The sequence below is a fragment of the Leptodactylus fuscus genome, chromosome 3 (genome assembly GCF_031893055.1).
Source record: "Leptodactylus fuscus isolate aLepFus1 chromosome 3, aLepFus1.hap2, whole genome shotgun sequence".
In the NCBI taxonomy this organism is placed as follows: domain Eukaryota; kingdom Metazoa; phylum Chordata; class Amphibia; order Anura; family Leptodactylidae; genus Leptodactylus; species Leptodactylus fuscus.
Genome location: NC_134267.1, coordinates 153,082,380 through 153,109,375, shown reverse-complemented (window position 1 = coordinate 153,109,375; position 26,996 = coordinate 153,082,380). Strand labels below are relative to the sequence as shown.

The following is a 26,996-nucleotide window of genomic DNA, read 5'->3' as shown; positions in this document are numbered from 1 at the left end:
AGGGACATAAAACAATTGTCAGTCTGTTTTACATCAATTAAAAATGATCTATTGTTTTCTTTTATCAAAATAGGCAGACATACAGACAGAAATAGGTCTGTAAAAAATTTGGAGAAGAAATTATTTATTAAATTATATACACATTATACATTGACATGACTGTTTTCAATGCGTTCGGATAAGATTGGGCAACCACTATGCTGCTACTGAATATGGAAGTGCGTTAGCCTCTTGTAAGTCCACTGCGACTAATCCATGGTGAGTACAACATATGTGACCCCAACCTAAATGTCCCATTTGTGATTGGGTAATAATGGATTTATTTGTCGTTTCTAAAAGAAAGATGAGATGAGATGCACAATGTTCTATTTCTTTACCAGTTACTGTGACTTTGCTGGTTTGCAGTCACATTAGCATACCAGTTTAATGTAGGCAACTTTTACTATGAACTCAGTCACCTGAATGTAAAGGGTTACATCACCTGGCTGATCCAGAAGGTGGAGCCAGCCTTAGTTCCTTCTCAGGAGAAGTGTATGTGTATCTGTGACTGTCCTGCGAAGTGTTTAGGTATTTCACTAGTCTGGAGAAACCTTTCCCTGGAATTGATGGGGGAGACATTCATGAAAAATCATCATGCTTTGGTTAACCAAGGGGAGGAAAATGAGATGGTAAGTCTTATTAGTTTCATCTACTTGTAAAATATCACACTCATACATATACTCAACATATAAAAGTTTATGTTGCGTATCTATGTAGGTTTCGGAATACTAAGCCTATAGATTTGGCAGAACTGAATTTGTCATTTGCTACAACGTATCACAGCATATTTATACAGCTTATTTCTTATGGTTTTCACCAAGGATATACATACTGCATCAAGTTTCTGACACACAAATGAAACAAGACAAACTCTGCTACATATAAGATCAACAATCACAGAGCTCATATACTGGCAAATGTAGTATTTGTACAGTGCAGTTAAAGGGTGTCAAGGAACTGAAAGCACAATATGTTAGTAATGTTTCCTTTCCTCTCTTATAAAGTTGTAGAAGAGACGTCAGAACACTGAGGAAAGTGTCTGCTAATAATAGGAAAAATAAGCTGAGGTAAATAGAAATACAGAGATTACTTCCATGTAACTTTCAGCAGGTATACAACATACATTTACTTACCATAGACATCTTGGGCATTCCAGCTTGGTATGATCCAAGTCAGTGTGAAGATGTCAGAAGGTTGAAGACCTGTTGTAAATAAAGGCCATGGCCATTTAAATCTTTCATGCTTGACCTACACTGAAGTGTTTGTCTCTGGTGTAAAAAGGTAGCTTTTTATTAAGCATTTAAACCTATTAAGCATTGCTATAGAAACAGCATTTTTGGAGCAGACTTTGTACTTGTTTAGGATTTTTTTTTTACTGTTTAAGGTACTTTCCTTTTCCTGCTTACCTGATCAGAAACTGCCTAGACCAGTTTATAAAGAATCTGCCTACCTCCTATCTACTGCTAGCAATTTAATATGGATGGATTTACTAAAAAAAATCCTAATCCTCAACAGTATAAAAGTTAGACTAGGTTCTTGTCACATCTGAAAAAGTATCACGGTACTACATTTAGCTTGTTAAAACCCCCCAAATATTGCATATTTTTAACATGATGTTACTGTATGTATACTGTTTGTTCTTTTGCACCCACCAGACCCATTACATTTTAATCTATCTTCTACTGATATTCTTTCTAAAATATGTACATCTTAAAGAAGCACTCCAGTAAAAATGTTTATACTTTGACTAGTTAGAAAGCTATGTGATGTAAAGTGAATTTAGTGAAGGTCATCATCTTAGCAGTGACTGTATTTGCGAGTTACTCATTTTGGTTTGGTCCTCAGCTGTATCATGTGGCTAGCTGTTTTTTGGACTGGCGGCCTCCGCCTCAAAATCTGGTCCAAAAAACTCCCTTGTGAACCCAGCATTATGTTTCTTATAATATTCACTTCTTTAAGGCTCTCATAGAAATAAATAAAGACACTGGCCCAGATTTACCATTATGGTTACAATTAGGCACTGGGTATGGCATAAATGTGCACAAATTGTGTTATAAGATTGTAGTTCAAAGTAAGGCAAGGTTCCACTACAGATTCCACTGAATATTGGCAAAGAGAAAACTCCCGCACAATGGACTTTTCTTTCGGCGGGTTTCAGTATAGTAATAAAAAAATCCCAGCGGACCCCATTATAGTCTTTGGATCCACAGGTGTCTCCTGGTATCTGCTGTTTTAGCTTACAGACCCAAACAACGGAGAACCTGGCACAAGTGTGAACCTAGCCTGAGTCATCTAAAAGGTGGTGTAAACGTAGACTAGAGAGTATAAAGACACTCCAGATTGATCATTCAGTATCAGTCACTGTAATACATCTGGTATATTTTCAGAATGCCTGTCTAAATTTGCACTGTGTAACTATTAGTAAATCCTTAGGATAGGCCATCAAGATTTGATCTGTGGGGGTCTGACACCTGAGACTCCCGCAGGTCACCAGTACCAAGACAGCATGGTTTGCGGTATACATAGTGTGGGTACAGATCATGTGACACCACTGAAGACCAGAAGATAGAAGACCAGAAGACTGATAGTGAACTTTGTATGCTCCCCCCCAAAAAAATCGCTGAGTATACAAGTCTCTCAGACACAGTCCCAGAGACCGCTCTAATGAGTGAATGCTAGGGGAATCTGGTAACAACATGAAACTCCCGAGTCTAGATACTGACTTGAGAGAAAGATAGCAATATACAGAGCCCCCAGAGTTATAAATGCAAGCTAAGTAAACTCTCACCATTATAAACCACACTTGCAGGGAGTCGCAGATAAGATTAAGGACAATCCTGACTTGTTTCCCTAATCATCAGGAGAATAATATTCATTAGCAAATCTAACAAAACAAAAAACTTGTGGTAAAAACCGCAACTCCCTGCAAAAGTGGTCTATAATCCTGAGAGTTTACTGACGCTAGGTTCACACCTGCGTTCTGGTCTTCGTTCGGTGGTTTCCGTCTTCTGCATGCCAGAAGACGGAAAGCACAGACCAGGTCCGGCCGTGAGCGGCGGTGAGCGTTTTATGCTGTCCGCCGTGAAACCGGATTTTTTAATCCGGACACAGAGTACTGCATGTCCGACTCTGTGTCCGGATTAAAAAACCCGGTTTCGCGGCGGAGAGCGCAAAAACGCTCACCGCCGCTCATGGCCGGACAGCTTTCTCACCCATTCAAATGAATGGGTGAGAGAGACTCCTGCAGGTTTCCATCTCCTGCCTCTGTTTTATGCAGGAAACGGAAACCTGCAGAACGGACACCTGGGCGCAGATGTGAACGAACCCTTAGCTTGCATCTGTAACTCTGGGGGCGCCTTATATTGCTATCTTTCACTGAAATCAGTATCTAGACTCGGAGTTTCATGCTGTTACTAGATTCCCCTAGCATTCACTCATTAGAGCGGACTCTGGAGTTGTTACTATTGTTTCCTTATCTGGGACTGTGTCTGAGAGACTTGTATACTCAGCGTTTTTTTGAGGGCATACAAAGTTCACTATCATGGATAGGATCAGACTTTTTGACTAATTTGGTTTTTTTTGAGTATTCTGTCTGTGGGGTTCAGTGTCACTACCTTTACATTTTTTCTGTCCCACTCCGACTTATAAACATATCGCCTCTTTCAAATGAATGTGAGTGATGTCTGTTCATCTATCCAACAGTTTATTGATTTATGGTTATGCGCCTTTTTCTTTTGGATCTCAGTATTTAGATCCATTAGACTATCACTTTTTAGGATTACCAAATTTTAGGATTTAATTAATAGATGTTAAGTTTTAGTTCTTGCTAGTGCGTGTTCTTCGATAGTGTAGCAGGTATACCCCATTTGTGTGTAATAGGGTTTGTATAATATGCCCTTTTTTTGAGAGTGCCAAAATAGCACATCTTGACATACCCTGTAGCCACAGGACACATTGCAGTGATAAAAGTTTCTCAGTTTTGATTGTACAATAAAAACATTTTATAAGTATCCAAAGAAAAGGTGGTATGTAAGGGCTCAAAGACCTTTTCTTTTGTGCACATCACCATTTTTTCCTCTTTATTAGGTATGCCATAACTTTCTAGTTAGATACTAACCCTGAGAATTAGAAATATTAGTCCTGGATGAAAATGATTCAGCATTACCGGAGCTGATTTTTCAGCATGTGTCACCATGCTGAATCTCCATAATATACAGTGTAGCCAAGGAATTATATATTGCAGGTTGTGATTGGCTCCCTAAAAATAATTACGGTGGGAAGTTGTGTTTTTTTCAGTTTCCTGGTAGAGATACAGAGCCTTCCATACATAAATGCCTGCTAGCGTATGACTCATAGTTTCAGTGAGTATTTGCACTTTCCTTCATTTATGCATTAATATGCTACAAATTAATTTCCATAATAGAAGACCTTGAGGAAAATTTAAGATATTTGTTTACATATATGTCAAGGAAAGTTATAAATAAATAAAAAATGGATAGTTTTCTTAAATGTGATTGTAACTCTAGGAAAGATCAGTGTGGGTGAGGACATTACATTTTTTTTTTTATATGGACGAACTCCTATAGCTGTGAAATACAAATTTTACTAATTTGAAATCTAATTTGTACTCTGTTAGTGTCAATATTGTTGTTAAATTTATAAAATCAATAAAAATATAACTTTTAAAAAAATTCTGTAAAGAAAGTAGGTGGTTTTACAGTGTTTTTTTTGTTTTGTTTTAATGCGGACGCAAAATCACGGGCGCAAAATAACACGGCGTATACGCTCCTAACTCCCATAGAAATGAATGGGAGCATTTTGAGCGCGTAATCTGCCGGCACGTGTATACGTGCCAGATCACGCTCCACGTTATATCGTGTGAACGCACCCTCATAGTGTTTGATGCATTTTTTTTGTGTAAAGCTAGAAGTGAGTCCAGCTCAAGGTAGAAGTACAAATTCTTCTATGAAATTTACAGTGTTTTATTGTATTCAGATTAGCTGAAAAATATTTAGCGGTGTTTCTTCTGCCTCAGGTCTTTGCTCAATACTCAGTACAGTCAATACTATGCTTGCCATAGGCAATCCCGATGGTAAGTGCAGCAGGGAAGTTGTCACTCAAGCAATGTAGGGCAGAGCTGGGCAGAAGTTGTGGCTGGTTATCTAGTGAGGAGATGAAAAGCCTTTAAAGCCCTTTCCAGATAATTTGCATAAGAATACAATGTAATTTTTCATGAAAATGGAGCTGCAATGCAGAATAAGAAAGGTTTCTTTCTTTGTAAAGTGTAGAAGCGACACTACAAGGTACTGTCATTAGTTTGATTCAGGTTTTCCTGCTGACAGACTCCCTTTAATGTCACTGCAAATGTTTTTGGAACTTAAGTGCTATGCTTCTTAAATGTATTTCTTGAGACTTGAGAAATAAAGGTTGTCAAGAAAGAAAAAACTTACTTTTATACCTACGGTATCATCTGCACATCAGTACATAATACGAGGTTCTGTCAAATACAGAGAAGGTGTTTGTGCCCTAAGGAACTGAATATTGTCTGCTTGGTGCTCACTCAGATTGAAACCGCACTTACCCTAGTGTAAGTAAAGCAGGAAAAACTTTATTACTCCAAATCTCAAAATGACATGTTCAAATAACATTAAAGGGATTGTCCAGTTTCAGACAAATATTATTGCTTGTGTAATGACAAGTTCTACAATTTTCCAATATACTTTTTGCTTGAATTCCTCACGGTTTTCTAGATTTCTGCTTGTTGTTATTCACTCTGCTTACTACCAGTGGTTAAAAATCAATCCATGGTCATGTGATATACAGACCATAGTCATATGATATACAGTCCATGGTCATATGATGAGCACACAGGTGCACAGCTCCTTACCAGGCAGATGTCTCATTACTGTGCTGTGACTATAAGGAGTGTAAGCAGGACTTTTCTCTCCACGTTTTGTGTGCAAACTGAGCGGAAACCACATGAGCCCCATTATAGTCTATGGGATCCGCGGGTTTCCTTTGGTAACTGCTTTTTTATGCGTATAGATATCCGTTAGGGTGGTCTCCAAGAGGACTCTCCAAACGGAAACCCAAACACAAATGTGACCCGGGCCTAACACACAGTTGTCTGCAGGGAGCTTAGGCTGAGACTGTTCATGTCTCTGCATAAACACAGGGGAAATACATACTGCATTTTTTCTGTCCCAGCAAAGTGAATGAGATTTTTTGTCTTCTCACTTCCACATTGTGAGAAAAAAAAAGCTGTAAAAAATGCAGCATTCATTCCACCTTTCAAGTTTTAACCATATACTTATAAGGGGGAGGTAAAAATGTGAAACGGCAGAAAACCAGTGAAAACATGTCAGTTCTTTGCTCTTTGCTGTGTCTTTTCCTGCAGTGCTTATTGACTGCAATTCACTACCTGAGGCATTACCTGAAAATCCATAGAAATATGTAAAACTTGTTCTTTTATAGGACATATTTGGATACAGGACTACCACCTGTCGAAAAGTTGTGTGCATATGTGGATATATACTCTCCCTTGGATTTCTGTTGCTTTTATTCTACTGGAAACCAGAATGGCATGTGTGGGCCAATTGTGTCCCATGTTCCCTGAGAGAAGCTAATGTTGTATTGCTCAGAACCACGGTAAGTTGTTTTTTGTTTAATAATTATTGAAATAGGAATAATTAATAAAAGCATGTGGACGGCCCATTATGTCTTTCCTGAGAAAGGCTGTAGGCAGTAAAATGGTGTGTTGCTGAAATTACATCTGCAGCTTCTTTGTGCTTGAGGGAAAGACACAAAGTTCAACATATTTAAAGCAATTTTGTTGCTTCAATGACTTTTTCAAATAAGGTGTGATGTATGTGCATGAGGATTATCAATGATTCTAACTATTGACAGTCCCATAGAGATGAATGGACTGCAGCGGCATTCAAATATGGGAATTTGGGACCCCTGGTCTTGTGATCAACAATCTGGCAGTTATAACTGAATACTCGAATACCCCCTTACAAAATGGCAATGTCTTACATACTATACAAAGGAACAGCACAGAAAATTGAATACATGAACGTGCTTGGGCACCTCCCAAGTTTGAAGAGCGCTTATGTTTGCCCTGAACATATACCAATGGAAGACCATTCCTGACCCCTCTGGAATTTTACTACTAAGGGCTCGTTCACATCTGTGCCCGGTCGCTGTTCTGCAGGTTTCCGTTTCCTGCACAAAACAGAGGCAGGAGATGGAAACCTGCAGGACTTTTTCAAACCCATTAATTTGAATGGGTTTGAAAGATGTCCGACCGTGAGCGCTGGTGAGTGTTTTATGCTCTCCGCCGCGAAACCTTTTTTTTAAAAATCGGACACAGAGTCGGACATGCAATTTTAAAAATCGGTTTTGCGGCAGAGAGAATAAAACGCTCACCACCGATCACGGCCGGACCCGGTCTGACAGCTTTCCGTCTTCTGCATGCACAAATTGTGCTACTTCAGTGTATATATTTTTTTTAGATATTTTAGTTAGTTGGCAATAGTGATAGTGTTATTAGAGGTTGTAGGCCTTCCTGAATAGGTGAGTCTTCAGGATCTTCTTGAAGCTTGTGATTGTGGGGGTCAGTCTTGTGTGGTAGTGAGTTCAAACATATGGGAGATGCATGGAAGAGGTCTTGGAGACGGTTGTGTGAAGAGCAGATAAGAGCCGAGTAGGAGGTCTTAGGAGGATCTGAGGTTACGTGTGGGCAGGTAGTGAGAGATTAGGTCTGAGATATATGGAGGGGACAGGTTGTGGATGGCTTTGTATGTCAGTGTCACATGGATGTTTTAAAACCAATGAGAGCAACTGTGCATGGTATTGCAGCTTGGTCCCATTGACTTGAATACAATTGATGTGACTGATGAAAGTGATGTGGCCTGCAAAACAAGGTGACAGGAGCACTGCTGTATTTTCGTAACAATACTGGGTGTCGGACATCCACCAACTTGATATACCTAAGGATATGGAGAGGTCACTAGTATTTTGGTCCTGGAAAATACTTTATTGATCCAATTGAAGCCTTTACACTGTCGTTGTCCTGAGGTTCAATCCCCATTGAACAAATATTGACAGCATTGATGTTAATTCCCAGAGAACCCATTTAGCCTATATAACAATGTCTAATACTGAAATTCTATAGTTACAGCATATTTTTCTTCTGTTTCTATGTGTATTGTATTATCTAATATGTGTCTTTGAGTTGATCTATTATGGTTTTCTTGTAGGATGCTTTCAAAGAACACACATGGAAGAAAGTACTCACAATTCAGCTGTCTACCCCTGAATACAAGTCGTTCAGTACTATAACACATGATCTGGAGTCCGTCATTAATAAGGCAGTGATTAAGCCTCAACTACAGGTACATTTTATACCACTCTTAAAACTGTTTAGAACCTTTTAAATGCTGTTGTTTCAGTGTCTGTTGGGTTCTGCTAGAATATTTTGTTTTCTTTTATACAAACTTTAATAAATGTCAAATGTTCGCCTTGATACCCCGCCATTATTAGTTATTATTAGTGATCATTGAGTGTATTTAACATTGGTAGAAAATCTCTTTGGGAGGTGTGGGGGTTATTATAGAGTCACAATATCAGGTGGCATCAGATTATACTTGCTGTTTGCCTTGCTCATAGACTGTTTGCTTTCTGGACTGGTCTAAGTATTTGTGATACAAATTTCCATGTTTCTGTAGACTTAAAACAAGGAATGTTTCCTATAAAAATAGAATTGCTCAGAAGACCATAGGTGGAGACTCTGTGTGGCTGGGGTAGATTTCTGAAAATTGGCATATTTAATGCCAATCTTCATAACTCCATTGTTGGTAGAGGATGCTCCTGCTCATAAATGAGGTGCAACCCTTTCTGGGCCATGTGCCTGCAGGGAAATCTACATCAGCTCATAGCTGACGTCGATTGCCAGCTTCATTTATGCCATATTTCTGCAAAACATCACCATGCCCCAAAACCTGATTTGAGCAAAAAAAAAAATTACACTGGCATACAATAAGTCTGCCCTATTGTGTTTTTTCAACTTTGACTAGGCCTACAATTACACTGGATTCGTACAGTGCTTTTAGAATAAGAACTGCTACTTTTTAACCCCACCCCGCTCTGCGCTGAAGTACAGTATTTTTCGCTCAACGCCAACATTGCACAGTCCTGGCCCAGAATTAGGCGCCAAAGTCTGAAGATGCTTTGACTATGGCAGATTAACCCCTTCAATAGCAGTCATGACTAGAGATGAGCGAACAGTGTTCTATCGAACACATGTTCGGTCGGATATTAGGCTGTTCGATGTGTTCGATTCGAATCGAACATCACGTGGCAAACTCCAAAAAAATTTGATTCCCCTCCCACCTTCCCTGGCGCTTTTTTTGCACCAATAACAGCGCAGGGGAGGTGGGACAGGAACTACGACACCGGAGGCATCGAAAAAAATCGGAAAAAGTCATTGGCTGCCGAAATCAGGTGACCTCCATTTTAGACGAATAGTGGATTTCAAATCCGGGTCATATGAGAATGTGAACTTTGTGACTAAGAGACAGGGATAGCTGTACAGGCAGGGATAGCTAGGGATAACCTTTATTTAGGTAGGAATGTTATTAAAAATAACTTTTTGGGGCTCTATCGGGTGTGTAATTGTGATTTTTGTGACATAAACTTTTTCCAATAGGAATGCATTGGACAGCGCTGATTGGCCAGAGTACAGAACTCGACCAATCAGCGCTGGCTCTGCTGGAGGAGGCGGAGTCTAAGATCGCTCCACACCAGTCTCCATTCAGGTCCGACCTTAGACTCCGCCTCCTCCGGCAGAGCCAGCGCTGATTGGCCGAAGGCTGACCAATGCATTCCTATGTGAATGCAGAGACTTAGCAGTGCTGAGCCAGTTCTGCTCAACTACACATCTGATGTAGCAGAGCCGAGTGTGCATCAGATGTAGCAGAGCCGAGTGTGCATCAGATGTGTAGTTGAGCAGAACTGGCTCAGCACTGCTAAGTCTCTGCATTCGCATAGGAATGCATTGGCCAGCCTTCGGCCAATCAGCGCTGGCTCTGCCGGAGGAGGCGGAGTCTAAGGTCGGACCTGAATGGAGACTGGTGTGGAGCGATCTTAGACTCCGCCTCCTCCAGCAGAGCCAGCACTGATTGGTCGAATTCCGTACTCTGGCCAATCAGCGCTGGCCAATGCATTTCTATGGGGAAAAGTTAGCTTGCGAAAATCGCAAGCTGACAGGGATTTCCATGAAATAAAGTGACTTTTATGCCCCCAGACATGCTTCCCCTGCTGTCCCAGTGTCATTCCAGGGTGTTGGTATCATTTCCTGGGGTGTGATAGTGGACTTGGTGACCCTCCAGACACGGATTTGGGTTTCCCCCTTAATGAGAATATGTTCCCCATAGGCTATAATGGGGTTCGAAACCCGTTCGAACACTCGAACAGTGAGCGGCTGTTCGAATCGAATTTCGAACCTCGAACATTTTAGTGTTCGCTCATCTCTAGTCATGACATCTAGGGGGTCTTGGGGCAAGATCACCAGCCCTAGGGTTCCTGCAATAAGATATCAGGGTCTATTGGTTTGCCATGGCTGTTTCTCCCTATAACACAAAGGAAATATATGTGCAATGTGCTGCAATATACAGTAATGTATTGCTCTACATTGTACAGGGGACCAGAGATCCCAGATTCATGTACCCTTGAGGTACTGGCAAAAAAAAATATTTAAAAAATAAAAAACAAATTAGAGGTTGTCTGGGCAAAAAATATAAATAAATAAATAGGCCAGGGAGGTAAAAAACAAAACAAAACATACTTACTAGAGATGAGCGAGTACTGTTCGGATCAGCCGATCCGAACAGCACACACGCATTGAAATGAATGGACGTAGCCGGCACGCGGGGGTTAAGCGGCCGGCTGGCGTCAAAGCGGAAGTACCAGGTGCTTCCATTCATTTCAATACGTGCGTGCTGTTCGGATCGGCTGATCCGAACAGTACTCGCTCATCTCTAAATTACTTGTCCCCAGTGCTCTGGTGTCCTCCCAGTGCAATCTGGTTCTTCTCAAAGTGAAACTGCTCGCCGACTGTAACTTCCCAGATGATTTCCACTGAAGCCACTGTCTTGTGAGACTCTGGGACATCACAGGTAGTGATGTCACGTGCCTTTCCCTGAGGCTGATAATTGGGGTCAGCAGTCATGTGCGGGGGGGACTTCCACCGGAACACAACAATGGATTGACAAGACCACACCACACTGGGAGAGTCTGGAGCACTGGTCAAAGGGGAGTATTTTTTCTCCTCCCCCGGCCTATTTAAAATATAAAAGTTTTGCCTGGACAACCCCTGTAAAGGAGTGTTTAGGGTGAGAACCAGAACTAGATTAAATGTAATTTATCACCCTATTATATAATATAAATTAGGTGTATTCGGCCAGTTCACCTGACCTACTTTTTTGGAAATGTTCTGTCCGTGAAAAAATAGAGCATGTTCTACTTTTTCACAGATCACTCCCATTGAGGTGAAAAAGACGCGTCTCACGCAGATCCGTTAAAAACATGGCTGAAACTTGGCTTAGTTGTGTGAAGATCAGCTTTCTTGTTAACATATTGATTTGCATTCAGCCACTTGTAAATAGTATAAAAACCACAAGCAAATCATTTAAGTCTCTATTTACAGTACACAGTAAGGAAAATTTAACCTGTGCAGATTCTTCATTGTATAGTAGTAGCAGATATAGTGAGTTATGACTTCTCTGAGCAATAATTATACTGAAAAAGATAGATACATTCTCAAAAGCAAAATCCAATTTCTAGGCAGAGATTTGTCTTATGCATAAAGTATTGCTGTTTAAGAACGTTTTCATTACACTTGTCCTGGCAGCAATATGTTTGTCTGAAAATACTGACTTCAGGAAAAGTAATGTATACTAGTGGCAGGAGGTTTGAGGTTTTAGGCTTAGTTCACACAAAGTTCTTTGGTCAGGGTTTTGAGGCTGTAAACGCCTTAAAACGTGGACCAAAAAGATGTCTCCCATTGAAATCAATGGGAGCCGCTCAGGAGGCTTTTCCGGGAGCCAGTTTTGCCGCCTTCCGAAAAAAAAGAATAGACGTGTCCATTCTTCAGGCCGTGTTGTGAGGCGACTCAGCCTGAAGAAATCCATCCTCCGGATTAGGCCCATTCATTGAGCCTGATCCGGAGGAGGGTGTGCGGCTGGAAGCCGTTGCCGTGCACCGGCTTTCAGTTCCGCAACACGTTTTATGGATCGGAACCTGAGGCAGCCTCCGCCTCAGGTTCCTATCCAAAAAACTCTGTGTGCACTAAGACTCAGCAGATTTGCCACTAGAGATAGGCAAAACATTTCACAAGATTTGTGCCAAGATTAGGCCGTTCTTAAGGTTTGACAGGCTTTTCCATTTTCAGATTTGCCCAACTGATAGTACAGATACAGTAACTGCTACAGACAATACTGGTAGCATTCATCTTTCACGTAATAAACTCTAAACACAAATTACAGACTGTAGCTACGGGCGCGTCCTCCATACCTGTCACTCTGGTTGGACGTAGCCAGATATAGTGATATTACTCTTGTGACCTACATATGTGCTGATGTTGAGTGCCCAATATTTTGTGAATTGTAGTCTTTCAGAGGTTTGGCTAGTGTCTTGCAATATTTTATTTAACTGGTCTCATGAAAAACTTAACTGAGATTGAGATAAGTTATGGATGGTTCTGAAATTGTTTTCCAGGAATTTTTACGGAAGACATATTCTTAAGATAGAACATCAATGTCTGAAAGATAAGATCCTGAGATTGGATTGTGTTGAGTACAGCTTCAACAGATGCAGGGCTGTATCTGGAACAATAGTGATGGGGCAAGGTGTTGCAGGTCCTTCATTCTGCAGATCAGTAGGGGACTCAGAGTCTTAATCCCCACTGATCACACATTGTTGGTCTGTCCTAAATGTATAACTCTAGTAGTAGAAATATCCAATTGTTTCCATTGTTTTATTTCATTTCGACATGTTTGTAACTAAATCTTGTTGAAACTTGATACTTATGATGTTATATTTTCCTCTTACTGGTTATGTTATTTGGCTACCTATAGAACTGGCCTCATTGTGTGTATTTATTCAGGACAGTTTACATTCTACACCAGCATGCACATGACCGTGTGTATCTAGTAGGTGAATAAGGATAGTGTAGCTTCACTTTGGAACTAAATTCTTAGTCAGTTTTTAGCAAATTGCATTCATAGCAATCACCAAATCTAGCCTTGTTATTGTAGGGAGTCTAACACCTTACTTAAGAATATTCATATACCACCACTATGATACAAATGACATTACTGCGATAAACAACATGCCTTTGTTATGTATGTCAATTTTGTAGATTTGGAGGAAATAAAAATTTGAAATTCTATGTAAGTTCCACAGTTGGTGCTCTGGGGGCGGACCTTCAGCTATCTGGGACACTGCTTTTGCTACTCCAACTTCTACCATCTTCTACCTGTGCCACCACATTCAGAGAGAGTTGTTCCTTCCACTGCTATATCTTCACTCATTCTACTTCAGTACTAAAAGCAATGCTCTCAGAGCTGAAGTCCCACCCCCATTGCACCAACTGACTCAACTGACTTCATAATTGTTTGTCTTCAAATCTACAAAAGTCACAAATATAAAAAGGTATTTTATTCATCACTGTAATGTGCCCTATGACAGGTTGGTAGCAGTTAAATATACTTGGTAGACTCACTTGAAAATATTCTAGCTAAGAATGAAAACACAGGAGCACATGGGACTAAAACTTTCCAAATTTACTACACCACTCTGCTTCCTGCTACTGGAGTATCGGACAGTACTATACCTGTATGAGGCCATACTGTGAAGGTGACTATACACATTAGAAGGAAGTAGATTGAAATAGCTGAACAAAGGATTATCTTGTGAACAGTTGTTCTGCAGATTCGGCCATACTTATTTTGGTTTAGTAATTGAAACGGGTCATATATTTTCATGACTCCGGTTGTAGGGTGAACAATATTTTTGGGATGTTCTTTTTAAATAGAGTCTTTCACCTGAACCCAGTACTGTATATCAACCCAGCCCCACAGACAGATAGGTTAGGATCTCTTCTCTTTTCTTTCTTTCTACTGTCTCTCTTCTTTCTTTCTTCTTTCCTCCTTTTCTCTTTCTCCCTTCTCTCTTCTGTCTTTTTCTTTCTCCCTTTTCTTTTCTTTTTTTCTTTGTTCTCCCTTCTCTATTCTTTGTTCCACCTGTCTTCTTTCTTTCTTCCTTCTCTCTTCTTTAAAAAAAAAAAAGATAGGTTAGGGTCACATAGATCACAGTATGTTTTCCTTTTGTGAATCAGTGCCACCATTACCAAGATATCTGTCTTTGTCAATATGCAAATGAGCTCTTTGGCAAAATGAGGTTGTTGCCACTTAACCTCTTTGGAACAACAGCAACTCCCTCATTGCTCCATAAAGCACTTTTGCATAATGACATAAAACAGCAATATCTTGGCAACGGAGGCAATGGATCCCAAAGAGAAAGCACTTCTTCATTCACATGACACTTCCCAAACTATTAAAATATAAAATATTTGTCCCATATGGTGAACACTATAGCAAAAAAAAAACAAACAAACACTAAATCAATCTGTTATTTATGTATGGAGGACAGTTCTAACAATGATTTCCCTGCATAAATATTGGTCCTTTATTATTATATATGGCTCCATTTTTTTTGCATTACAAAAATGTCATACATCTCTGGGAAAAATGTAGTTTGCCTTGTGGTGTACGCTATGTCCATTAGTGCACTACTGGCTGCTTAAACCGTACAGATGACAGTCTGTATTCAGCGAAGGAAGGGCACAGCAGACCCCACAGTGGTTACACGTAGTTCTACATTACTTCATATAAAGAATACATTAACAAAAACTACTTTTCCTTCCCTTAATATTTTACATTCTTTCTGTAGGTCCGATACATACAAGTGCAGAAGATCCGATACATATGGGATGACTCTAGTAATCAATTCACCAAGTCTGGGTAGGTTTGTAGAAAACATTCTGCATATGGATGTAGTGACATTTTTATATTATCTTACAATATATGTGAATTATTTGTTTCACTCCAGAATCTTAGAAGATCATTACACTTGTACAGCTATACATGACAATTTTGGAAATGGTTTTCTAAAAGAGGAGCAGGATGTCAGGTAAATATGTCTTACTACAAACAATTCAAGATGCTCAGCATCCATATTTAGGCTTTGTGTCCACTACAGTGCAGTGGTTCTATGGAGGTTTCTGTCAAGCTTTTTCGTATTTTGGGTATTTTTCTTACTTCTTTTATAATTGCATTAGAAAACATAGCCATAGTACTCACCTTTAGACGATAATTGTTCCTGTTAACTATTTATTGTTGGAATGTTCTTGTACATAGCAAATGTACAGTAAAATACAATCTGAAAATTGCTGTGTTTACAGGAGGCTGATCTGCGGTCCCAACATAATAGATGTTGGAATTGTTCCAATATGGAAATTGCTCTTTAAAGAGGTAAGATTATCTTTAATATTTATTAATAGGAGTAGCCACTTTCCAAACCTAAACCTTTAATTATGGTGGGTGTCTACATATTCCTCCCAGTCTACGGCATAGTTAAGTAATGATAAATTTGGGCGGCATGGTGGCTCAGTGGTTAGCACTGATTCCTTGTAGTGCTGGAGTACTGAGGTCGACTCTAGCCAAGGAAAACTTGTGCAAGCGGTTTGTATGCTCAGTTTGTAACCTTCACCTCTTCCAGATTTAATATTATATCTTGTATCTGTGTCACTGAATACATTACATCTAGGTTAAGACGGATCAAGGTCCAAATCCAATTTACAGGCAAGGTGATAAACTACAATACTACATGAATCCAATACTTTGTATTTGTGAGAGTCTGTTCTAATTCATCCATCATCATCAAAAGTAGAATGTCTTAAAGAGGTTGTCCAAGATTTTTTGTTTTTATGACATATCCTTACAATAAGCCATTAATATATAATTGGTAAAGCTTAGAGCCAAAAGTCAGCCCCTGCACAGATTAGCACTATGGCCTAAAAGTAGACCATGAAAAGTAAAATCTTGGACAAAACCATTTATCAAATGACCTCTAATAGATTCTACCAAAAGGTGCAATAAGGGCTATATGTTATGTGGTCAACATTCTGTTACATACAGTTACATATGTCCCTCAAGATCAAACATGGGGTGGGATGGGAAAGGGTTTGGGAAACAAAGAGTGGTATGGGAAACTATTAATTATTGATTAAACTGGTTTTATATTCTCATTTAACACAACTTCCACTAAATACGAAGGTTTACTGATATAAACTAACTAGGATTTTAACCAACAAATTCATGTGGAACTATTAATAAATCATATTTTATGCAATTTTGATGCTTTGTTATCTTCTTCCAGTACTTTACTGTAGACATTTAGGAACTAGAGCTTATCAGCTATATGTCCAATTTACTACTATTTGTGATAAAATATTAGGATATTACCTGTCTTTCTGAATGTACTGTCATCAAGCAAGTTTGTAGTCAACCATATGTACTGGTTTTCTAGTACCTACCTATAGGTGGCACTATAAGGAGACTACTTTCTTCCTTTTTGGAGTAGAACTGATTTGCATGTTTTAATATTCAGTCACACGACAATAATAAGCAGTAGTCAGTCTTGCAACACCACCCAAATGCTACTTATACATTTATAAAAACAGTCAGTAGGTTTTAAGGGCAAGGCCTTACCTGATATACATTTCTACGTCCTAGTAAAAGAATAATAATTAAACTATAATTTTAATGCAGTTTTTATCATAAGTTTTAAACTTGAAATTATGGGCATGGATGTGAATAAAATTTATAGCATCCCTGACGCCTTGTTCCTGGGGTGGAGAACCAGGGATGCATCTCGCTAACTCGTTCAATTAGGATTTCCTCCTAAAATAACATTTATTTATTAGTAGCTGAGAAGTTAGAACATTATGGCCAGAGTTTGGATATAATATTTGTTATACTACCAGAGATTTTGACATTTTTTGGTTTTGTGGTGGAGTCATAGTAGTCGTTCCCATTTGAATTAATTTCTCATGTACATTGGACAGCTCCATACATTGTAAGGTGGCCATTTCTGATTGTATTCAAGAGAGTGAGAACTGAACTGCATCACCTAGCACAGCTCCCATATCCGCAGATGAATGGGCTTGATGGGTGTTGGATGCCCACTCATCTACTTAATGACCTATCCAAGGATATGTCATCAATGTCAAAAACCTACTAAACCCCTTTAATGAAAATGGCATATAGTACTATCTTTGCTCTATAATATCTCACAGCATCTAGTACAGCAGCAGCCTGGTTTGTCACTGTATATGGTATTACAAATATTGTAAGTGATATTTCTTAAGATAGTAGTTAGTGCTGCACATGAAAAGGTCATTGGAAAGTAGATTTTTTGGGGGATTGCCAAGTCATTTCTATATTAATTTTCCTTTTTAGGTGCTGAGTCCATTCTATGTGTTCCAGCTGTTCAGTGTTTGCCTGTGGTTTGCTGAAGAATACATTGAATATTCTGTGGCCATTATAATCATGTCTGTGATTTGCATAGGCCTATCTGTTTACACATTAAGACAGGTAAGTTTCTGTTTTCTATGACCTTACAACAGGTACCTTTCATTCAGTCATTTGACCTGTAGTTATTAAAGTATACTCCTATACTTTTATAGATGTTTAGGAAGCTAGGATCGAGGTTAAAGTCATTTTAGAGATTGCTTTCAGAAGTTTTGCAAACAGATGTTCTATACAAGAAGAAGGGATCCCATAATCATCTGCAGGGTTATGGCTCAAAAATGTCTACTAAGCACATCCATAACAATTTATAGTCATGCTGTCTAAGTGGTATAGGTGTCTTGAGGTTTTTTTGGTGCCATGCCCAGGTGTGACTTGAGTTTCTGCACTTGATGTAGCCACGCCAGTGATGTCCGCAAACACTTGAACTGAAACAAGGCCAACAATGTTTTTCTGTGCAGACTTGCCTTAATGCTATTTGATGTTATCATTACCTTGTAACACAATAACAATGACTCAGAGCCAGCGTAAAGCGAGATGATTGCTTTCTGTAGTAGAATTATTCTATGCTGACTCATGACAGTTCTTGAATATTACATGTAAGCAGAACTATGTAGGCCAAACATACTATATGTATGGTTTATTATTTGTCAAGGATTTGTAAACTTTCCTTTTTTACAGTAGATATATTTTATAAAGATTACAATCCCTAATAATACAATGTAATGTATTATCAACCTTCTTTTGCTATTCTAACACTTTACACACGTCTGCTTCCCCCGATTTACAGCAATCAGTTAAACTGCACAGACTAGTTGAATCTCATAATAACATCAAGGTTTCTGTTTATGGAAAACACACAGGTGAGTTTTTTTTTATAGAGGAGATACACGTCCTTGGGTGTGTGGGCTTTCTCTGTCTCTCCTTTAATATTTGTATGCAATAGATTTATTTCAAGTCACTGTCCCTATTATCCAAAAAAATGTATTTATGGGAAAAGCAGACTGTGGAAAATGGAGATTTCTTTCTAAACAGTTAATGTCAAAAGTAAGACCCCTAAACCTTTGGCATAAGCTCTAATGTTACTATCTGTTTATGATGATAAATTGGTGATTTCTTGATTCCTATGAATTGCCATAGGTGGTATATCTGTTCTCCTAAGCCTACAGGTTAGGCTGGGCTCGCACTGGGTAACTGTCCGGCACAGAACCATTAAAAATCTCTGGACTAAAAAGTGTTCATCCAACAAACACCTAGTAGACCCCATTAAAGTCAAAGGGTTCCCTTGGCCTCCATTCATGTCTGCTATTTTTACAGTCCATTTTTCCATTCCCTCTGGTCCTCGAACGGACACCCAGTGCAGATGCAATCTAGCTTTAGTGGTGTTACTAATATTTAATACACCTTGTCTTGTGCGATTGTTCAAGTTGCGTAGGAAATCTATACAATCTTAGACTCTTATATATTAGTGCCCCCAAACATGTTAGTCTATTGGGTAATTTTTGTTTGCCAGTGAGATTACCTTCATTCATTTCAAATGTGAAAATAAAAACATATTTTTAAAATATATTTTAATGTTTATTTTACATCATTATATATAAGCCTGGCCAAAGACAAGATGAAAACACCTCATCAGTGAAAGTTCAAGGGCTGGAGGCTGGAGGCTGTTTGGGGCCGCTATGGACATTATACTGTGTGAAGGAACCACTGTGGGACATTAGACTGTGTGGAGGGGCCTCCATGTGACTTTATACTGAGTAGAGGCCACTTTGTGGTATAGTCATGTGTACAGTGTGTGTAAACGGGGCATGTGAGGGCCAGGGAAGCAGGCACTTTCATTGAACACTTCCATTAATACAGATGAAATTGATCATTGCATTGTTAGCTGTATCAGGTCTTGTTTACACGGTGGAGTTTGGTGCTGATTTTGCAGCGAACTTCGCACCCAAAGCAGTGACAGGTTGTTCTCTTATTCTGTCTCCAATTGTTTTCCATGGGAGACAGAGATTGGAGCAGGATTCTGGGGGAAAAAAGTTCCCCGCTCGATCTTGCCAAAGATTCTGGAGCTGATTAAGTCATGGAGACTGTGGCTTGAGAGCCGTATGCTGTCAATAATCTGCATCATTTATACTATGTGAAAGATGCGATCAGCAAAGCAACGAGTCATTGGTCAGCTGTCATTAATTGTCCTAATTTTTTGCTAGAACGTTCCTATGAACTCTTGATCCTTATAATTACCAAATTATTGAGCTGTGTCATTGACTAATAGTGATACTACTTTTTTATTTTTTAAAACCTTCATTGGAGCACTTCTCCTATTAGGTCCAAGTTTTTTTAATTAGCAAAAGACCAAATAAGGGGTCAACCTATTATCTCTCAGTCTTCCTTCGAGCATTTGGTAAGGAGAACGTTTTCAGACCCAGAGCTTGGGGCTTAGTTTGGCATTTGGGGTGCTGATGGGTTGCTGGCTTACACACTCTGTGGGTGATGAGCTGTGGTGGTGGATGAACCTGCCATATAAAGGTAGCTGTAAAGTGGCTGGTGGACTTGTACACCTTCATCAATATGTATACTAAGAACCTTGTGTTTACTTTTGATTTTGCTAAGGAACCTAAGATCATTGCATAATATTGGGGTGTGCAGTCCATGTCTATCTTTTTCTTGTAGCTTCTTTTTTCTTTCCTAAATGATACAGTAATACACATGTGATGAATGCCAGGTAAGCTAGCCTTGCAGTTAAAGTATAAACATTGTGGTCTCCATTGTGTAAGTCAGGATCTTACAGGTGCTGTGAATAGAAGGGAAACATTATGTCGTCATTTGTAGTTATTTGTATACACATTTAAATAAGCCACCTGAATGTAGGACGTACAACAATGTAAGCAAACATCGCATTAGCTCTGGTCTATGGGGCGATCTGTGGGTAAACCAACATTTGTTTCCATTATGCACAGTTGACAAATATCAGATAGTTTCCAGTTTTCCATTACCGTATAAAATGTGTTACATGCTGACTGCAGATAGGACTTCGTGTTTAGAGATGAGCGAACAGTGTTCTATCGAACACATGTTCGATCGGATATCAGGGTGTTCGCCATGTTCGAATCGAATCGAACACCGTGTGGTAAAGTGCGCCAAAATTCGATTCCCCTCCCACCTTCCCTGGCGCCTTTTTTGCACCAATAACAGCGCAGGGGAGGTGGGACAGGAACTACGACAACGGGGGCATTGAAAAAAATCGGAAAAAGTCATTGGCTGCCGAAATCAGGTGACCTCCATTTTAGACGAATAGTGGATTTCAAATCCGGGTCATATGAGAATGTGAACTTTGTGACTATGAGACAGGGATAGCTGTACAGGCAGGGATAGCTAGGGATAACCTTTATTTAGGGGGGAATGTTATTAAAAATAACTTTTTGGGGCTCTATCGGGTGTGTAATTGTGATTTTTGTGAGATAAACTTTTTCCCATAGGGATGCATTGGCCAGCGCTGATTGGCCGAATTCCGTACTCTGGCCAATCAGTGCTGGCCAATGCATTCTATTAGCTTGATGAAGCAGAGTGTGCACAAGGGTTCAAGCGCACCCTCGGCTCTGATGTAGCAGAGCCGAGGCTGCACAAGGGTTCAAGCGCACCCTCGGCTCTGATGTAGGAGAGCCGAGGGTGCACTTGAACCCTTGTGCACCCTCGGCTCTGCTACATCAGAGCCGAGGGTGCGCTTGAACCCTTGTGCACACTCTGCTTCATCAAGCTAATAGAATGCATTGGCCAGCGCTGATTGGCCAATGCATTCTATTAGCCCGATGAAGTAGAGCTGAATGTGTGTGCTAAGCACACACATTCAGCACTGCTTCATCACGCCAATACAATGCATTAGCCAGTGCTGATTGGCCAGAGTACGGAATTCGGCCAATCAGCTCTGGCTCTGCTGGAGGAGGCGGAGTCTAAGGTCGGACCTGAATGGAGACTGGTGTGGAGCGATCTTAGACTCCGCCTCCTCCAGCAGAGCCAGCGCTGATTGGCCGAATTCCGTACTCTGGCCAATCAGCGCTGGCCAATGCATTCTATTAGCGTGAACTGAGTTTGCACAGGGGTTCTAGTGCACCCTCGGCTCTGCTACATCAGATTGCTACATCTGATGTAGCAGTGCCGAGTGTGCATCAGATGTGTAGTTGAGCAAAACTGACTCAGCACTGCTAAGTCTCTGCATTCGCATAGGAATGCATTGGCCAGCCTTCGGCCAATCAGCGCTGGCTCTGCCGGAGGAGGCGGAGTCTAAGGTCGGACCTGAATGGAGACTGGTGTGGAGCGATCTTAGACTCCGCCTCCTCCAGCAGAGCCAGCGCTGATTGGTCGAGTTCCGTACTCTGGCCAATCAGCACTGGCCAATGCATTTCTATGGGGAAAAGTTAGCTTGCGAAAATCGCAAACTGACAGGGATTTCCATGAAATAAAGTGACTTTTATGCCCCCAGACATGCTTCCCCTGCTGTCCCAGTGTCATTCCAGGGTGTTGGTATCATTTCCTGGGGTGTCATAGTGGACTTGGTGACCCTCCAGACACGAATTTGGGTTTCCCCCTTAACGAGTTTATGTTCCCCATAGACTATAATGGGGTTCGAAACCCATTCGAACACTCGAACAGTGAGCGGCTGTTCGAATCGAATTTCGAACCTCGAACATTTTAGTGTTCGCTCATCTCTATTCGTGTTCAATGTGGTAGGCCCCTTTGTAATATAGAGGTTAGATGTTCTTTGACTAACAATTGGGTGTGCTATTTGTAATAATATAGTAAGTAGTCTTTGGTATGGGAAATTGAAAAACTTTTTAAAAAATGTGCCTATCCACAATTCTAACAATAAGCTTGAGGAAATAACCAATAGAATAATATATAATATTTCAAGAGTCTGTTTTAAGTATTAAGGAATAAGGATCTGTTTTAAACATATTGGCCTTTTTATACACTTAGGGTTCACACGATGTAATGCGTCGTTGATTCTGACACGTAAACTTGTGTCAGAGTCAGCGCTGCAAAACAGAATCCCATTGACTTCAATGGGTTCTTTTTACCACATGTAACACATCTAAATCAATGGGAGGCTTTTTAACCCATTGATTTCAATGTCTTACGAGCACTAAACGGAACCCATTGAAGTCAATGGGATTCTGTTTTGCAGCACTGACTCTGACACGTTTTTACGTGTCAGAATCAATGGCACGTTACATAGTGTGAACGGATCCTTAGGGTTATGGCCCACATAGTGAACGTTGTATGGTAACCACATGCAGTCAAAGCCCTGTTCACCCATAGCTAGCCACTGGTGAAGAAGATGCACAAATGTGCTGGAGTCATCTGAAGGGATATCTGGTCTGGCAGTTGGTGTGCATAAGACAGTGAGAATGACCCAGGGTCCTCCTCAGAGGCCAACCAAGTGGGCAGGCTTGGAGGCCCTACAGGAGATAGAGAAAATTACAGAATGTTTTAAGCATAACTGGTTTATGTCCATGAGTTCCTGCAGGTTACATAATTGCCACAAGTATAAACTAGTGACTAGTGATAAATGCAGTCTGTCATTTATCAATCTATACCTTTCAATAAGCATTATTTCTCTATGCATAGGTCCAATGTCTTGACTCAATGACTGTTTCTAGAGATTGTTGTCAATCACAGATAGATAATTTTGATGCCTTCTATGCTATGTAATATCTGTAATATTAGAAGGCAGTGTCTGGTAAGGGTGTGATTCAGAGATCCAATCATAGACAGCCAGTGTCAGAGCTCAGAGTCACACCCCTTGTCTGCTCCTGCCTGACACCGACCTTCTGAGGGTACAGAGTCTAAATAGTAAATCAGACACCAAAAATAACGGCATTGATTGTTTGGAAACAGTAGGGGCTAGAGAAAGAAATCCAACCGTGCCAGAATCAATGGAGGGGCACCTATTAATTGATGTAAACTGGACTTGTTGGAGGTAGTGAAAGTTCCTCTTTAAGTATACCTAATATACATTATGTACATTATGTACATTATGTACAATCTAATCCAGTGAAGTTAATGTTTATAACTATTTTTTATGTTCATGGATGTTTTCATGGTATTATTCCTGACTGATACAGAATGATCTGTCTTAAAAAATAAATAAATAAATAAATAAATAAATAATAATAACTAATAATAATAATAATAATAATAATAATAATAATAATAATAATAATAAGTCAAGTAATGTCTGACAACACATGCTTTGAGATTAAAGGGGATAAGTGTCTGGCTTGGGTTTGACTGCTGGGACCCCAGCAAATGTAAGTTGAAGCATCCCCCAGGTTACAATGTGACGCCTTACACTTATATTAGTGTAGGAGTTGCAGAGAAATACAGCGACATTTGGTGATGTGACAGGTGTTGCAGCCAATAAAACGTGGGGGAATTCATCATTCCCTCTATACCGGAAAACATAGAGGGATGATATTACAATGCACTTTTGATGTAAGGCCCTTTCTTGTGGCAAAGATGAACCTCAAGCCACAATGTGCGACTCTTCCTGCCACATTCTGTGAATGTTGGTGCTGCGCGTCAGGGATTGAGGCATGGACACCTTGGACCAGCTGATTTACTAACTCCCAGGCCAGTTTCCTGGCGTGAGGTACAATAGAAATCTACAACAGTTCCTACCTGCCGTAGATTTCTATTCTGCCGCTGGGACTTTTGACAGATTTATGAAGACGCTGCAGCTGTCCCTGTGTCAGTCGGGCTCTTTATTAAGGTGATGTAAGATAAATTTGCCCTATTGTTTATCTCTAGCCTGGACAAGCCAGAATGATGGATAAAAGCTGAACTCTTTCATTTTATATTTGTAATTCAGGCAGTTTCCATTGCTCTGTCCTGCTATTCAAAACAGATATTAATAATGTGAAAATCACCTTATAACCATTTCTTTGTGCAGAAAATGGCTCTAAATCCTGGAGCAGATGAGGCACACGTTTGGAATAAAATGCGCCAATAATAGACAATACCCTAATAAATTCAGGCCTTAGCCGCTATCTTCTTCCTATTGCCTCTGCATGTCTGACAATCTTAGAAATGAATTTGTAGACCTTTCTCTATTCCTTCCATATCTGATTAGTACATAAGGGTACCAAACTCTTCCAGATGTTACTAGAAAACACCATTGGTCTATAAGATTTACTAGTGTGTTGAATTATGTATTTTGGGTAGCTGACAAAAAAAGATCTAGTGGATTTTTATCTGGCACTACCATTATGATTTTTTTTTTTTTTGTACATGAAGGATTGATATTATCTAAGGTAAGGTTCATGTAAAATCTTAAAGCAAATTGCTGCTCTTCAGCAGCATGTTATTTGTAGGCTGGACATTCACAATGTATCTATACTAGAGCTCAGAGTTCTGTACACTGATACAGAGCTCCAAACTCTCTGCATTTATATGAGAACATGTAGGTTGCCACAAGAGGGAAGCTTACACTAGGTTAACACTAGCATCGCCTCTCCATTGTTTGGGTCAATCTATGATCCAAATAATTAGAGGTGGAGTGCCAAAACAGTGGTAGCACATGGTGTCTAAAGGGCCACATTCACATTAATGGGGTCTGTCGGGTGTCTGCTGTTTTAAAACTGAAAAAGTCGTCCATACAGAACTTTTTCAGCGACACTGCGACAATCTTCAGCAGAGACCTTGGGACAGATGTGAACATAGCCTAACTGGATACTGTCTTCCTATTGAGTCCAATCTGCAACAGTAGGATGTAAGCTCCCTCTAGTGGCAGCCACAGGTAGCCAGCATGTTGTCACTTACATCAATCTATGCAGGTGTTTTAACATTCTGTATAAGGCAAAGTTCTGTTTTCTACATAGACGCATTAAGAAATTATTCTGCACAGAATTTTAACCTAGCAGTGACATGGTGAAAGAAAGCGAAAATATTAAGGCGAAAAAGGTTAAACATGTTTTGCAGTTGATTAATGATTTTTTCTAATAATTTCTGACATTATTTTGTCTGTGTTTTGATAGGTTACCAATGGATACGACCATGATTGTAGGATCTTTCTATGGTCAGAAACCCAGCCATGATTTCCTTATTATGCTCGGTGAGAAGATAACGCAATCCCAGTAAGGAAATCATGGCGGGTTTCTGACAAATCCTAGGCCATAGAAAGTTATAGCAAACATGGTCATAGCCATTAGCTTTTGACAACTAATCAATAAAAGACTGCCACCATTAAAATTCTGCATAACGTCTATTTGCAATAATATGTAACTTGTAATTGTCTACAAATTTAATTGTATTAATTGTTCTGTTAATGGGAAACCCCTTAAGTTCAAAATCCTGACTTTCAAATTATTCCAATGCCTATTGTCTTTATTCTAGATGCAATATTCAGAGTTCAGGACTTGCGAAGTCTGAGAGCAGCATAAACTGTTTTACTACTTCGTTCTGTTGGAGTCAGAATTTTAGTCGCAAACATGAATTTCTGTGCTTTTTGCTTTTTTGTAAGGAATGCTAAATTGCATTAGTATATTGCAAACTACAGTAAAAAAGTGATATTTTTTTTTACTATGCTCCAGGTCTCTACTTTCAGAAAAGTACGAAGATATGACCTTTTTTTTTTCTTTTTAATTTCAAATGTGAAATTGCTATGGCAAGTAAAAGGGTTAATGTTGATGTACAGATTTGTTGTACAGTATAATTGTAAATGTTCATTATTTATTTCTCATCTTTAGCATATAAAAAAGAGGTGCAAACACTAGGGCTCATGTACGAGTAATGCCACTAGAACACGTATTAGTTCTATGTCATGTCATCTAGCTGTTACTTACAAAATTACTCAGATGACTCTGCAATAGTAGGCCTCATCACAGAAGGAGATGACAGGGAGTACAGAGACTTCAACTGGAACTTTGTGGAATGGTGTCAGTGGAACGACCACAGGATTAATGATGGTGAAGACCAAGGAGATGGTGGTGGACTTTAGTAAGCGGAGAAATCCATTGGACATCCATGGGACAGGCATTGAGATAGTCAACACCTATAAGTACCTGGGTGTTCTCCTCAATAATAAGCTGGACTGGACAGATCGCCTGGATGTGCTACATAGAAAGGGTCACAGCAGACTCTACCTGCTCAGGAGGCTGAGGGCATTTGGAGTCCATGGGGCACTTCTTAAGGCCTTTTTCAACTCTGTGGTAGCATCAGCCATCTTCTATGGAATGGACTGCTGAGGGAGTAGCATACCAGCCAGGGACAGAAACAGACTTGACAGGCTGATTAGAAGGGGTAGCTCTGTCCTGG

At 39.9% G+C, this 26,996-nt stretch overlaps 1 protein-coding gene across 1 annotated transcript in view; it reads left to right on the top strand.

Annotated features, from left to right (window-relative positions):
• Positions 1–519: 519 nt before the first annotated feature.
• Positions 520–26,996, top strand: part of LOC142197894 (putative cation-transporting ATPase 13A4) — a 64,484-nt gene continuing 38,007 nt past the window's right edge. Inside the window, exons 1-8 of the mRNA XM_075268565.1 lie at positions 520–668; positions 6,514–6,687; positions 8,301–8,435; positions 15,052–15,122; positions 15,211–15,291; positions 15,563–15,632; positions 17,622–17,756; positions 18,481–18,553. Of these exons, the coding sequence (XP_075124666.1) occupies positions 534–668; positions 6,514–6,687; positions 8,301–8,435; positions 15,052–15,122; positions 15,211–15,291; positions 15,563–15,632; positions 17,622–17,756; positions 18,481–18,553 (874 nt within the window). The 5' untranslated portion in view covers positions 520–533. The remainder of the gene's footprint in view (positions 669–6,513; positions 6,688–8,300; positions 8,436–15,051; positions 15,123–15,210; positions 15,292–15,562; positions 15,633–17,621; positions 17,757–18,480; positions 18,554–26,996) is intronic.